A 13621-nucleotide genomic window follows, 5' to 3' on the forward strand; every position below is an offset into this window, starting at 1 on the left:
ACAGAGCCTGTCCGCTCAATCTCTGGTATAGAAAGTCCTCCGAAGTTTATTTTAAATGAAGTTTCTTCTATGTGGTACATATGCACCATGGAATATTATTCAGCCATAAGAAACAAACAGATCCTACCATTTGCAACAACATGGATGGAGCTGGAGGGTATTGTGCTCAGTGAAATAAGCCAGGTGGATAAAGACAAGTGCCAAATGATTTCCCTCATTTGCGGAGTGTAACAGCAAAGCAAAACTGAAGGAACAAAACAGCAGCAGATTCACAGACTCCAAGGGACTAGCGGTCACCAAAGGGGAGGGGTGGGGGAGTGCGGGTGGGTTCGGAGGGAGAAGGGGATTGAGGGGTATTATGATTGACACACATGGTGTGGGGGGGATCACAGGGAAGACAGTGTAGCACAGAGAAGCAAATAGTGACTCTGTGGCATCTTACTACACTGATGGACAGTGACTGCAGTGGGGTATGGGGGGGCTTGATAATATGGATGAATGTAGTAACCACAGTTTTTCATGTGAAACCGTTATAAGAGTGTCTATCAATAATACCTTAATAAAAATAAAAAATAAAATACATAAAAGGGACTTACATCAAGCCCCACAGCAACCTGGGATGATAACTAAGGGTCTGATACTCCTCAAGTGGCAGGTAACAAATCCTACCATTTGCAGCAACATGGATGGAGCTGGAGGGTATTATGCTCAGTGAAATAAGCCAGGCGGAGAAAGACAAGTACCAAATGATTTCACTCATCTTTGGAGTCTAAGAACAAAGCAAAAACTGAAGGAGCCTAACAGCAGCAGGTTCACAGAACCCAAGAATGGACTAACAGTTACCAAAGGGAAAGGGTCTGTGGGGGATGGGTGGGAAGGGAGGGATAAGGGGAGAAATGGGCATTATGATTAGCACACTAATGTGGGGGGGCACGGGGAGGGCAGCACATCACAGAGAAGACAAGCAGTGGTTCCAGAGCATCTTACTATGCTGATGGACAGTGACTGTAATGGGGTATGTGGGGGGGACTCGATAATGGGGACAATCTAGTAACCACAGTGTTGCTCATGTAAGTGTATATTAATCACACCAAAATATTAAAAAAACAATACGGGGATTTGGGTGCCGTAGAAATCGCGTTATGGGCTGAGACTTTCACAGCTGCTTTCCAGAGCCTCCAGGTTGCAGCAGGTATGAATGGCATCATTCCGCTGGTAGCGAATGGGTTGCGCACGCTGGCACCATGAGCAGATTTTGCTGAAGTGGGAGCAATGGACGCTGGGTTGATGGTAGATCCACGTGCCGCAGGACAACGACTCACAATGGGGCATCATTAGGGGGACGGCAGAATCACACCTCTGGGGAGAAGAGGAGAGAGAGAAAATGTCACTGACAAGCCACTGGAATTGGGGGCTGAAGGCTGTGATTTCCCTCACTCCTGGGGTTGCCAGGTTCCTTGTCTTCTCAAGCCCACCCTTGTCCTAATGGCCCGAGTTCCACGGATACACACCCAGGTCTGCCTAGCGGCACCGTGTAGCGTGCTAACATCAGGCTTCCGAGAACCTGTCTGCATGCAGCCTCAGAGCGCAGTCTGCCCATATCCTGTCCTGGGCGCCTCTGTCTCTGGCCGGAAGTCCACACTCACCTTCCTGTGTGCCTACTGCCTGGCCGGGCCCTTGGCCTCCCTGCTCAGGCCTCCTCGAGCGTCTCCTCTCCCCTGGGCACCTGGCTCTGCCCTATCCTACTCCAGGCCTCACACAACCACCCTCCCCGAGAAGCAGCTCCTGGCAGCTGCCACCTTCAGCTGTGCTTCCCCTCTGCCCGGGCCTCCAGCCCCGGGGCCCAGCTGGCTTGCTAGACTCCTCACCACCACGCCCTGCCCTTGTCAGCAGCCTGGCCTGCGTGCACGCAAAGCCTGTGACCCTGCCCTGCATGGGGCAGGCACTGTGGCAGAATGAACCCCAGCAAGGGGCTTCTATCTCTGGCAGGTGTGTTTTGGGCTCCCCGGGGCCCCACACTGCCTGCAGGGAGAGCAGGACGGCTCTCATCTGCCCCTTGACACTTAGAAGGACTTAATGGATCTGTCAAAACTAATGTAGAATCAGGGAGACCGGTGGCAGAGCCTGACAGACACCACAGGGCTCTTTCTTTCTCAACACCTGCAACCGGGAGCCCATCCACCCCTGTCATCTCTGTGCCCTGCAGGACGGGGTTCTCCTCACTGCATGGGGCCCTGGTTCTGGGGTGGGGGTTACTTCAGGCCCCTCCTCCAGGTGCCCGTCTCCCTTCCTCAGTGGGTTCCCGGGAACCTGCAGTCCTCTCCCTCACTCTGCTGAGGAGACGTCTGCAGGAGCAGCAGGTGACACTCTGCTTTTTGGGGAGTGTTCATGGCAGGAAGAACTTGGCACAAAACTTCCATGGTTTTTCCTGACCTGGGCGATCTCTGCCGTCCCGTGTGTTCTCACCAATCCACCCAAGGGCCGAGGAAGCCCGAGCTTGGCTGGAGTGGACGACAAGCTCTGCCAGCACCGCGGACGGGGGCACCTGTCGGGCAGCCACCCACATCTAGAAGCCTGGGCCTGTGATAAGGGGAGACCCGGGGACGGGGACCAGCTGGGGGTGGGGAATATGGGCCCTCACGCCTTTTCTCTGTCCCAGGCCTCTAGGGCCCAGATGATGTCCTTACTGTGATGCCGGGTGATCAAAGCCCAGCACCCATAACCTCACCACCACAGAAGCCAGGCCTTCTGGGCCCGTGTCTGTGGGGCAGGAGCCGCCTGCCCCTGGCTGCCCTCGGCCCAGCCTGGGGCATCAGCACCTGTCTAGGGCCCTTCTCACCTCTGGTACCTTCATCTTCTCTTTATCAGGATTCCTACAGCACGATACAATGACCGAGGGGCACTTCTGGGCCAGTGCGGCTGGGCTCTAGAAGGAGAAAACAGTGTCTGCTTCTTGGCGGGCAGCTCCTGGGGTAGGGACACTGTGGCTGTTGCCCTGCACCTGTCACTTCCTGGCCACTCCGCCAGTGTTTGCTGGGAGAACTCAAGGACCAAGGGGCAGCACCGTGTCCCTTAGGAGAGAGCCGCCCTAGTGCAAACCCGGCAAACTCTTAGTTTGCAAATAAGGCTGCTCCCCAAAAGGGCAAGAAATTCTATCACCTCGCCTTCGTTCCCGGGGCAGCCCTCCTTAGAGAAGCCTGGCCCTGGGACTCTGGGACTCAGAGGAGGGGACCAGGTCTGAAACCGAGCCCCTTTACCATAACCCACCTGCGTCCTATGGAAGACCCTCCTACACACAGGCGTTTGAACAAAAGCCCCTTGTCTCAGAGGGAATCACAGCAGTTGCTGAAACAGGCCCCTGAGTTGCTCATTCAGTGACAGAGGCCCTCGGTCAGGCTCTGAAGGGAGCACGAGAAGGGTGTCCTCTGTGTGACACTGGGAGCCCCACATCTTATAGGGGGCCCACCATGGCCCTGTCACCCTCTTCTGCCAGCTCTCCCTGCCCAGGTCATGAGGGCTGGGGGTGGGGGAGACTGCCCTAGGCTGCGGGGGGGCTCACTGTGAAGGCCAGTGTGCCCGCAGGCTCTGACACCATCACAACCAAAGCAAACACGACCTACCTTGTGTGGTGCTGGTGGTGGCTTCTGGGAAATAGAAAGATGGAGTGATAAACACAGGTTGGAAGGCTCTGGCTCAGCCTTGTACACAGGAGGGGGCCTGCTCTGCAGCAGAGGGACAGAGCAGGGCCTTGGGTGTCCACCTGAGTGCTCGCTGCGTGTGGGTCTGTGGTCGGCTGGCTCCACCTGCCTGCGCTGAGCCCACCCTTCCCTGTGGGTCCCCGGGGAGACATTCAGCCTAGGATGCCTGGTGCTGCTGCAGGCATCTAACGGGGGGTTTTCATCAGCACCCTATACGTCTTATGAAGACAAGAGATCCTCCCCTTCCCTTCCTGCTCCTCCCCCCTTCCTCCGCACACCCTGAACCGCCCCTGTGCCCGGCCCTCAGGGAAGTCCACCTGGCACCCTGGCTTCCTGTCCTCAGGCCCCCAGTGTGCAGACCTCAGGCCTTCCGGCGTCTTGCTGGGGCTGCGCCCTCACACCCCCGGGGTCCTTCCTCCCATAGTGCTCCCGGGCCTGCCCTTGGGAGCCCAGCTAGCCGGGCCTCTGCACCCGCCCTACCCGGGGCCCGCCTCTGCCCTCTGCTGTTGCCCTGGTTAGGCAGCACAATGGCCACATGCCATGAAGGTGACATTTTCCCCCAGTATCTCAGGGACCAAGGCCCATCGAGACACCAGTCCTGGAGCTGCCATGGCAGGAATGGGGGCACTTCACTTCTGTCCCCTGCCCAGCCTGGCGCCCAGCCCTGACAACTGGGCCCTGAGTAGTGACTGGGAAGGAAGGACAGGGCTCCAGAGATGGGCAGAGGCCATGTGTGTTTTGAAAGGTACAGCTGACCCAGAGGAGAGCATTCGGGGGGCACCTGGCCCTTCCCTTTGGGGCCATCGCTGCCCAGGCAGGGTCTGTGCTTTCCTCCAATCCACAGCAGAGGCCCCTCCCTGGCCTTTGTCCCTGTGGGTCCTTCAGAAGCCTGAGTCAGGGCCTGGGGTCACTTCTCCTCAGGGGTAGGGCCGCTCACAGGTCCCCTCTCTGGGCCAAGCCTGAGGCACAAAGCCCCTCAGAGGCCAGGCTGTGTGCCCAGGAATGGGAGGGTGGCTCTGAGCCCCCATGTGCGCAGGTGATGACCTCAGAACTGACGGGAACCTTCCCACAGGTGGAATCCCGGGGCAGCCAGGAGTCCCCATACTTTGGGGGACGGCTGGGGAGTGCCTGGGCCACAGGGCTGTGTAGTCAGGGGTCACTCACACTTTTACTGCGCCATCGCCAGATACAGCAGCAGCACAGCACCAGGAAAAAGGGCAGCGTCAGGAGGGGCACAGCCCAGTAGAGAGAGTGTAAACTGAGGAACACCCCTCTGGGAGGCCCTCCATCTGGCTGAGTATCCTCTTTGTCTTCCGGCCCACCATCTGGAAGGGCTCTTTGTTGGGCAGGCGGTGGTGTGGCACCCAGTAAGGCAGGTGGGGTCCCCTCCTGAGGAAAGCACACGTGTTAAGTCCTCGTGCACCTGGGCAGCTTCCTGTGGTGCCCATCACTTGGCATCCCACCCCACACCTCCAAATCCACCTTTCCCCCTTACACTCAGATTACCCCACTCTGAGAGGCCACAGCAGGACTAGGAGCCAGGGGCTGGGCCCTGAGGGCCCTGAAGCACCCTGGGCCACAGACCCTGCTCAGAGGCTCTGACCCAGAACCCTGCCAGGGTGTCCGGCATCCTCCGTGCTGGGCCACAGGCAGTGCCCACTGCATGCCCGGGCTGACAGCACAGGGGCCTGGGGAGGTGCCCACCAGTGAAGGCACACAGGGGGTGCAGGGGGGCTCCTGGGGCCGGGATGAAGGGGGTCTGCAGCATCAGGGCAGCACCCTGGGTCTATCTCCCCATAGCCTGGCCCTCCCTGGCCCCTACCCAGAGCTGCTCAGCCCCTCTGAGCTGCACTTCCACATCCGGAGGAGCGAGTGAGGGGACACCTGTGAGGTTTAGGGTTCAAACCCCATCCTGGTACAGGGCAGGCCCGTAAGGAATGGGGGCTCCTGTCCTGTTCTTCTTCATAGTCACGGAGAAGCCCACTGTATCTGTGCAGTCAGGGGCTGCAAGGCCTGAACCGGTCACCCAAGTGCGATGCTTCAGGTTAGGGGGAGAGGGACAGGGCGACGTGGACTCGTGCCCAGGAGGCAGGGCCGAGGAGAGGGGAGGCCAGGCCAGGGCGGGGGGGAAGCCACTGTGCTGGGAGTAGACACCGGTTGGCTCCTGAGTTCTTCTCCCAATGTGCCTGTTGAAGGGCGCTTGTCACCAGGTGGGACCCCAATGGGCAAGTGGGTCAGTTCCGTCTGCTGCCGGGAGCAGACATCCAGGGATAAGTATAAACAGACATGCCCAGGAGTGTCAGTGCTGTCGGAAGCCAGGCGTGGGAGCAGGGGCTGTACCCGCAGCGGGGCCCGAGCACCAGTGCAGTGGAATTCACCTCCACTATGCAGGGCCGGAGGGGGTCCCAGCCTCCAGGGCTCCTGGGTCTGAGACCCCAGTTTTGAGGGCCTGGACTCTAGCTCCCTGCACACAGCCTCCAGCCTCCACCCCCCACCTAAGCCAGACCCAGAGGGAGCTCTGAACTCCCCACCAGGAGACCCAGGCCAGGGAGGCGGCAAGGTGGGAGTCAAGGGGCCGCTCTCAGCACTGTCCCGGAGTCTGCTTGGAGCTCCAAGTGCAGGGTGCCATGTGCCTTCAGGGACCCTGGGCTTGCAACAGGGCAGAGGAGCTGCACGGCCGCAGACACCTTCACAGGGGTACCCCGAGGGCACTTCTGAAGCCTGAGCGGGGGCACCGCTCCCCAGGGAAAGGTTCAGGGGCTGCCGTGGCTGTGAGGTGCTGCCCAGGTGCCCAGCTGCCCAAGCGACTTGCTGGGCCTGCCCTGGACACTGTTCCTGCCTTTGGCTTCCCAGTGTGTCTCCCTGTCCGGGGATGCACAGAGTACAGTCCCAGGGGGCGGCAGTAGTCTCACCCTGGACGTCGCACAGGTCGTCCTGCTGATCTCTAAATCCTTCTTGATGAAGGTGAGGCCATTATCCAGGCTGATATCGATGAGGACGGCCCTAGAGCACAGAAAGGGCAGACGGTGACCCGCAGCCCAGACGGTGACCCGCAGCCCAGACGGCACCGTGCGTGCGCTTGGCTCAACCTGCACCCGACCGTGGTCCTCGTTGTAACAGCTCTGATCAGCGGGTATTCAGGACCCTGAGTAGGGGGCAGCACGGGGCAGGAGGGCCCACCCCAGGACAGATGAGGCCCCCTGTGCAATGAAGGCTGAGCAGGCTGTGAGGAGCCCTGCAGGGCCCAGATGCCCTCGTGGCCACGGGCCAAGTGGCCAGGCGGGCTGTTTGGTGTCACCTCCCAAACTCTTTTCCATGACAGAGCATGCTGGCTTGGCCCTGAAAGGTGCCTGGGCCACAGGTACCGTCCCTGGGGCCCGGCACCTCCTGCATCCTGCCCTCCTTGAGAGAGCCTGGGTGACAGGGGATCACAGCCCCTCAGGGGACCACCCGCACAGGTGGGTGCAGAGGAAGCCCTGAGCCCTCCCAGAACTGGTGTGAGCAGCTCCTCCAGAGGACGCATCACGCACGCTGGTCCCGCCATAGTGCCCATAACTGACCACATTCCCTGAGCTTTACGCTTACCGGCCCCGATTATTCATCTTCAGTCCTGGGCAGGTAACGGAGGTGTCTTCCACCGATAAAGCCTTCATTCCTGGAAGAAAGTGACACGCAAATAATGTCAATGGACATGTCCCCACATCCCCGACGCCCCTCCTGTGGCCCTTGGCAAGCAGAGCTCGCCCCTTGGCGGATGTCGGCTTCCGTTCTCTGCCTGCCTGGGAGCACCTGCCTCACACCAAGTGCCGTGCTGCTGACCCGACTGTCATTTCAGCTGCGACCTTCTGAACATTCTTACCCTTCGTTGGAGCTCAGAATGAAAACTCAATGCTAAGTATGGTCAGGGGAAAGGATTGGTGTCTGGGTGGGGAAAGGCTAGGATTAAATGGGCAAAAATACCCAAAGCGGTGCAAACTGACTTTCCCGTTGGATGTGCCCAGTCCGGAGAGGAGGAGGATGGGACGGCAGCCCAGCACGCAGAGGGGCCTGGACAGGCACGAGCGACTGGAAAGGAGTTTTCAAACCAGTATTACATGCATGGGATGAACTCCCATTTATTAGTGTCCTCTCTAATTTCTCTTAAGAGTGTCCTTCACTTTCTTGGTTAGGTTCATTTCTAGGTAGTTTATTCTTTTTGATGCATTTGTGAATGGAATTGTTTTCCTGATTTCTCTTTCTGCTAGTTCATCATTAGGGTATAGGAATGCAACAGATTTCTGTGTACTAATTCTGTATCCTGAGAATTGGCTGAATTCAGATATTAGTTCCAGTAGTTTTGGAATGGAGCCTTTAGGGTTTTTTATGGCATCATGTTTCAATCTCAAGTGAACACACCATCCTGGCAGACCTGGCAGAGACTCAGAGCCCTGGGGCTGCGTCGACTTCCCTCCCATAGACTCATGGACTCGAGTCCTTGCCTCCCAAGGGAAGGGAGAGCCCAGGAAAGGGAGGGCGTGCATCTCTTAGGGCGCACCCCACCCCAAACCCCGCCAGGGCTACAGGACAGGCTGCTCCCGGGGGTATGATGGTGCTGGGGATCGATTCAGTCCTGGGCACGAGCGGCAGGTGCCCAAGCACCCAGCCAGTGACCCCTTCCACTGTCCATGCTGCTGGTTTTTGGGGTGTGCACAGTGAATGGCCAGCATGGGCCCTGGTTTGCTGGGGGACAGCTGTCACCGGGGGACAGGAGGGGCTGCTTACGGATGATTTCCTTCCCAGTGCGAAACTGACAGACAACGTCATCGTTGCGGACGCCCTGAAAACCTTTTCCAATAACCTTGACGGTCTTTTTCCCTGCAAGAGTAATATCCAGACATCTGTGTGGGGAAGCGTGGCGGTGTTTTCCTCAGATCACAGCTATGGCAGGCCGCCCCCACAACAGAATTCCCATGAACCCTTGGGGCGTGCAGCTGTAGCTGAACCCACATCTGGGCAACCCCCTGGCCAAATCTTCTCCTTTCGGTCATTGACGGCGTACTCCCGGGAGCCTGGGCTGGGTGCAGCCTTAGGTGCCTCTCCCCACTTCCCATGACCCATGAAGTCCATCCATTAAAGGCCCCCAGCCTAGTTCCCTCCATAGGTGCAAACCCAGCCAGGGGTTTCTGCTCTGAAATCCCGACGTGCCCCCTAATGGGCGCAGGCAGGGACCAGGCAACCCTGAGATTATACACATTCATACCACATGTGCCACACACGCACACACACACACACATGCACACGGTGCGCTCATACACACCACACAGACTGGAACCACATACAACACTCCCACCACACACATGGCACATTCACAAAACACACACACACACACTCCTGCGTTTACAACAGCGACCCCAGTTATCACCTCTAGTGCAGAGAGAGGAGAAGTCCACAGACGTAATCTCTACACAAGACCTGGCTATGAGCTGCAGTAGAGAGAGAGAGGAGTGGCAGGGTCACGGGTGTGGACGGCGGGGGCACGGCGTGCAGCCCCCTCCATCCCCCTCACTCACGGGGTCAATGATGTCTTCCAGTCCGCTGTATCCGGTGTCCACTGCAAGCACATGACCCACTGTGCCAGCAATTTCCAGGAGCTGAAAGGGAGAGGAGACAGCCTGGGCCCACAGCCAGGGGTGATGACCCAGAGGTCCCCATCCCAGGACACAGACACGGAGGGCTACACCCTGGCACCTCCAGCAGCCCACCCTCAGGGGAGGGAAAACCCTTCCACCCTCACCTCTGCTGTGCAGGTCTTACACAACACTTGCTACTCATTCTGAACGGCCACCTTGCACATCTTTCAACTCCCTGGGCCCAGCCTAAGCGGACAGCCCCCCCTCCTACTCCCCAGGGACCTCCTGGGGGGTGGAGGCCCATCGTCTGGGCGACCCTGAGAGCGCCGTCTTTGAAGCTTTCCCCTGCGAGGCTCCCAAGGGACCCCTCTTTCGCTGCTCAGAATTACCTGGTATTTCTGGGAATCTTGCACACCCACGAAATACAGAGTTGCCCCCAACTGCCTGGATTTTTCAGCCTGAGAAAGAGGAAGTGTTGGGTATAATAAATTTGGTCCAAATATGTGGACCCAAAGGCTGGTAACAATGGGCTTAACTCACTTCAACTTTTGTCTCCGCAAAGGATTCTGGTAGGAGTGGTCCACCTGTCAGCGCGATGATGAGGCTGGGGACCCTCTCTCCTGCGGGAGAGGCAGGGCGTGACTGGGTCAATGAGAGCAACGGCCACCGGCTTCCAGGACCCGAGCACTGCTCCCCATGCCTCACCCTCCTGGGGAGAGGCCACCCCGACCTGAGCACCTGCCACCCACATGCCTGGAAGGCTTTGCAGCTTATCATGCAACAAGGAGGGCCTCCAGCCCAGGACCCACTTTGCAGATGAGGAGACTGAGCCCAGCTTAGGGTTCCTCCTACAGAACTGTCACTTCTCCCAGATGGCACAACCTTAGCCCTGAAAGGCAACGCCAGCAATTTCACAGGACAAGCACCAGCCTTCCAGAGGAGCAAAAGCAGGAGGGGGCACCCCTACTGTGCACGACTCCCGCCCGGCCACGCAGGCCCGTTCCAGCTCTGGGCCTCACCCACAGCTCTCCCGCGGGCACCTGCACACCCAGGCTCAGGGCTCGAGTAAGAGGCAGGTGAGCAGTAGACCCCCTCCCAGGCTCAGTGCCTCTCCCGGGGCCACACAGCTTCCCTAGACCCTACAGCCAAGGTGAGGATGCTTCTGGGACAGGCACAGTCGCTCACACTGCGGGAGACCCAGAGCAGGAGCCTCAGCCCAAGGGCGGGAGCTGGAGGGAGAAGGAGTCAGGGCGGAGCGCCTGCTCAGCAGGGGGAAGCGCGGGCTCCCTCCTCACCCTGAGGCCCCGCCGCTCCAGGACCCTCTGGGTCTCCCCCTCTCTCCTTCATGCAGCCCGGCTCCAGGGCCAGCGCCCCCCACTTCCTAGGAACCATGGCGTCGTCCGCGGGACCCCTGGCTGTGCTGCGGAACATCACGGGGTGGCTTTCAGCCCCACCCCTCAGAGCGGGAGGCTGCCGCTCAGAGAGGGCAAGCAGCTGGTCCCGGCGTCAGCGCCAGGACGCGGCCTGGGCAGGGCCGCCCCGGCCTCAGGAAGGCCCAGGCCTGGCTCTTTCCCGGGACTCCACCGCCAGGAAGGAGGAAGCAGCTCCCTTACCTGCAGCACGTGTTCTTTCCATCTGCTCATTCGCCTGCAGCAAAAGGAAGGAAGATGTTGGGGGGGGACAGTGAGACGACCCAGTGATGACCCTCTGCCAACCTCATAAAGCAGAGGCACATCCCAGAAATCCAGATTCCGTACCCTTTTCAATCCGTGCTGCATATTTATGGCTCCTGAAGGTATGACATTCAACAGATCGACAAGACCAGTGTTTATTTTATTTCTGAAAAGAAAAAAATCAGAGCAGGTGGGAGATGGAATGAGGGGTTGCCTCTTACAAGCGGCCCCAGGCTGTCCTTGTCCGTCTGCACGAGCAGCCCTTCCGGGACGGGTGAGGGCCACGTCAAGCAGCCCTGGCCCGGCCCTCTGCCCCGTGCCTTTGGCATTGGCTGGCCTGGTTCCCACCGTCCCAGTCCCGTATCCGGTGAGTGGGGTGGGGAGGGCATGCGTCTGTCTAGCCCCATAGGTGTGGCCTGGGCTCTCTGCGCTCAGCTCTGTCTAAGCCGTGCAGAACTGGGGACCTCACCCCGGGATACACCCTGACTGCCCCCGGTGAGTATGGGGAGATGCCAAGTGTGATTCCATCACAGTGTGACTGGCAGCACGCCCGCCCCCCGGGGGCCCTGGTGAGGGCGCACTCTTCTCCCACCCTTAAGGCTAGGTTGGGAAGGTCACCGTGGCCCCTCCTGTCCACGGGCCCTGGGCCCCTCCAGTGCAGGGTCCTCGGGCCTTCTGCTGCTCCTCCCACTCCCAACCATTTTCCTCCATGAGAATCTGAACCTCCCTGCTACTCAGAAGCTCCATCCCCTCCCGCCTCCCGCCTAGACCCTCCTGGGATGCAGGCCCACGGGGCCTTCCTCCAGCACCCTGCCCCAGCCTGGTGTTCAGGACCCACTCCTGGGCTCCCCTCACCAGACTCGGGGGGAACATGCTCCCCTCCACTGCAGCACCCACACTTGGGTGATACCATCCCTTCGTCCCTGGTTCTGACTGTCCCCTCTTCCCCAGTGGCCCGGGGCAGAAAGTGACACACAACCGCAGGTGCCAGGCTGTGTCCCTAGAGGCCCCCACATCTGCTCCACCTGATCTGGGAATCTTCGCAGTCGGCCTGCTCTAGGGAAAGGGTTGAGCATGGAGGGCTGGACTCGGAGGGGAGGAGTCTGCCTACCAGCACAGGGTCCGGCCAGGGCCAGTGCACAGGCTGCAGTGGGGCCCGGGGGGCCAGGGCTGTAGGTCGGGGTGGGCAGAGAGGGGAGGGCCCAGGACACCGTGCCTGCACACCCGTGTGCTCCTCGGTGCGGCTCAGGGACCCCCTCTGCTCCCTGGCCCTCCCTGTGGCCTGATCGCTGGGTCTGCTCTAGGGGATCAATGAAACACTTACCTGTCCGAGGTCAGCTGCATATTGACGTGGCCTTGCGTCGAGTATGTAATGAATGACATGCGCTGTTCAGGGCTTGGGAGGAAACATGGACTTGTGAGCAACTATACACACAGGGTGAAAGTGATGCTGGTGTGCAACAGGCAGGGGGCGCCCCCCAAGTTCCCTGCTCTCCGTTCTGTCTCTTAGTGTGGAGCCCATTTCCTGGACTCCACAAGTTCTCATCACTTTAGTGAAGGATCATGAGGCCCGGCAGGCGCGCAGCCCTCCTGTCAGAGTGCGGCAGAGCGCCCTGCGGACCCAAAGCCCGGAAGTCTGTTTCCCTCTCTGCCTCTCTCTCTCTCTCACTCACACACACGCGCACAGGGCTGCTGCGTGCACAGGAGACAGGCAGCTACCTGCTCTTCACGAGGGCCTCCCTCGCTGGCCGCCCCTCTCCCCTCCTGACAGATTCTTGGTCCTTTCCCTTCTCCTCCTCCCTGGACGATCTTCCCCACCTCCCTCCCCCTCGCCTCAAAGAAATTATGCTCCCTCCTCAGCCATTCATATTTCCTAATCTGTGAGGGCCTCCAGGGAAGATGTGCCCCTGAAAACAAGGACAGACCCCCAGGAAGGAGCCAAGCAGGGCTGCAGAGATTTTAGGAAACAAGTGTGATCTGTCCTTCTCTCCTGTTCGGAACAGTGACCTGAGCTTTGCGACCTGAGGCAGGCCCGGGTCCACTGCATCTAAACAGCAAAGTACTCAGAGAGGAAATCGCCCTGCAACACAGAGCTGAAAAGCCGTACTTTTTAAATCTGTTCACCAAATCCCGCACAAAGCTCTGTGTGAACATCCAGTTGTGTACACCTTGTGATCTGAAAAAGAAGAAGACGTGAGTCAGAGACGGAGGTGCATGTATCATGTGAGCACGGTTGCTGCCTTCCCTGCCTTCCACTGGCCCTTAGCAGGCTCCTCCGTGTGTGTGTGTGTGTGTGCGTGCGTGTGTGTGTGTGTGTGCGTGTGTGTGTGTGTGCATGCGTGTGTGTGTGTGTGCGTGCGTGCGTGCGTGTGTGTGTGTGTGTGCGTGCGTGTGTGTGTGTGTGCGTGCGTGCGTGTGTGTGTGTGCGTGTGTGTGCGTGTATGTGTGTGTGTGTGTGTTGTGTGCATTTGTAATGTGTTCTATCTTAAATTTATGTTCAAGCATTTCCTTGATAAATTTAAAAATGAAATTACAGACAAACTAGTGGCATGAAGTGTGAAAAAGACAGACTGGGAAGCTCTAAGCCTTAGTTTCCACAAAGAAACACTGACCAAACAGAGGTTTAAACTGGAAACAGTAT

The 13621-nt window shown here is 58.8% G+C and overlaps 1 protein-coding gene across 2 annotated transcripts; it reads right to left on the minus strand.

Annotated features, from left to right (window-relative positions):
* Positions 1–21: 21 nt before the first annotated feature.
* On the minus strand, positions 22–13245 carry LOC140844558 (anthrax toxin receptor-like). Of its 2 annotated transcripts, XM_073217418.1 has the most exons (14): positions 13088–13245; positions 12305–12376; positions 11065–11146; positions 10921–10954; positions 9848–9927; positions 9697–9765; positions 9248–9328; positions 9100–9160; positions 8460–8552; positions 7284–7353; positions 6611–6701; positions 4863–5087; positions 2840–2926; positions 22–1359 (listed from the first exon to the last, which is right to left on the minus strand). In XM_073217418.1, exons 1-14 carry the CDS (start codon positions 13201–13203, stop codon positions 1141–1143), a joined length of 1380 nt encoding a protein of 459 aa, XP_073073519.1. In that variant the 5' UTR covers positions 13204–13245; the 3' UTR covers positions 22–1140. The 2 variants fall into 2 exon arrangements, with proteins under 2 accessions (XP_073073519.1, XP_073073520.1); XM_073217419.1 differs by lacking the exon at positions 9248–9328.
* Between the last annotated feature and the right edge of the window lie 376 nt (positions 13246–13621).

Source organism: Manis javanica, chromosome 11 (genome assembly GCF_040802235.1).
Source record: "Manis javanica isolate MJ-LG chromosome 11, MJ_LKY, whole genome shotgun sequence".
In the NCBI taxonomy this organism is placed as follows: domain Eukaryota; kingdom Metazoa; phylum Chordata; class Mammalia; order Pholidota; family Manidae; genus Manis; species Manis javanica.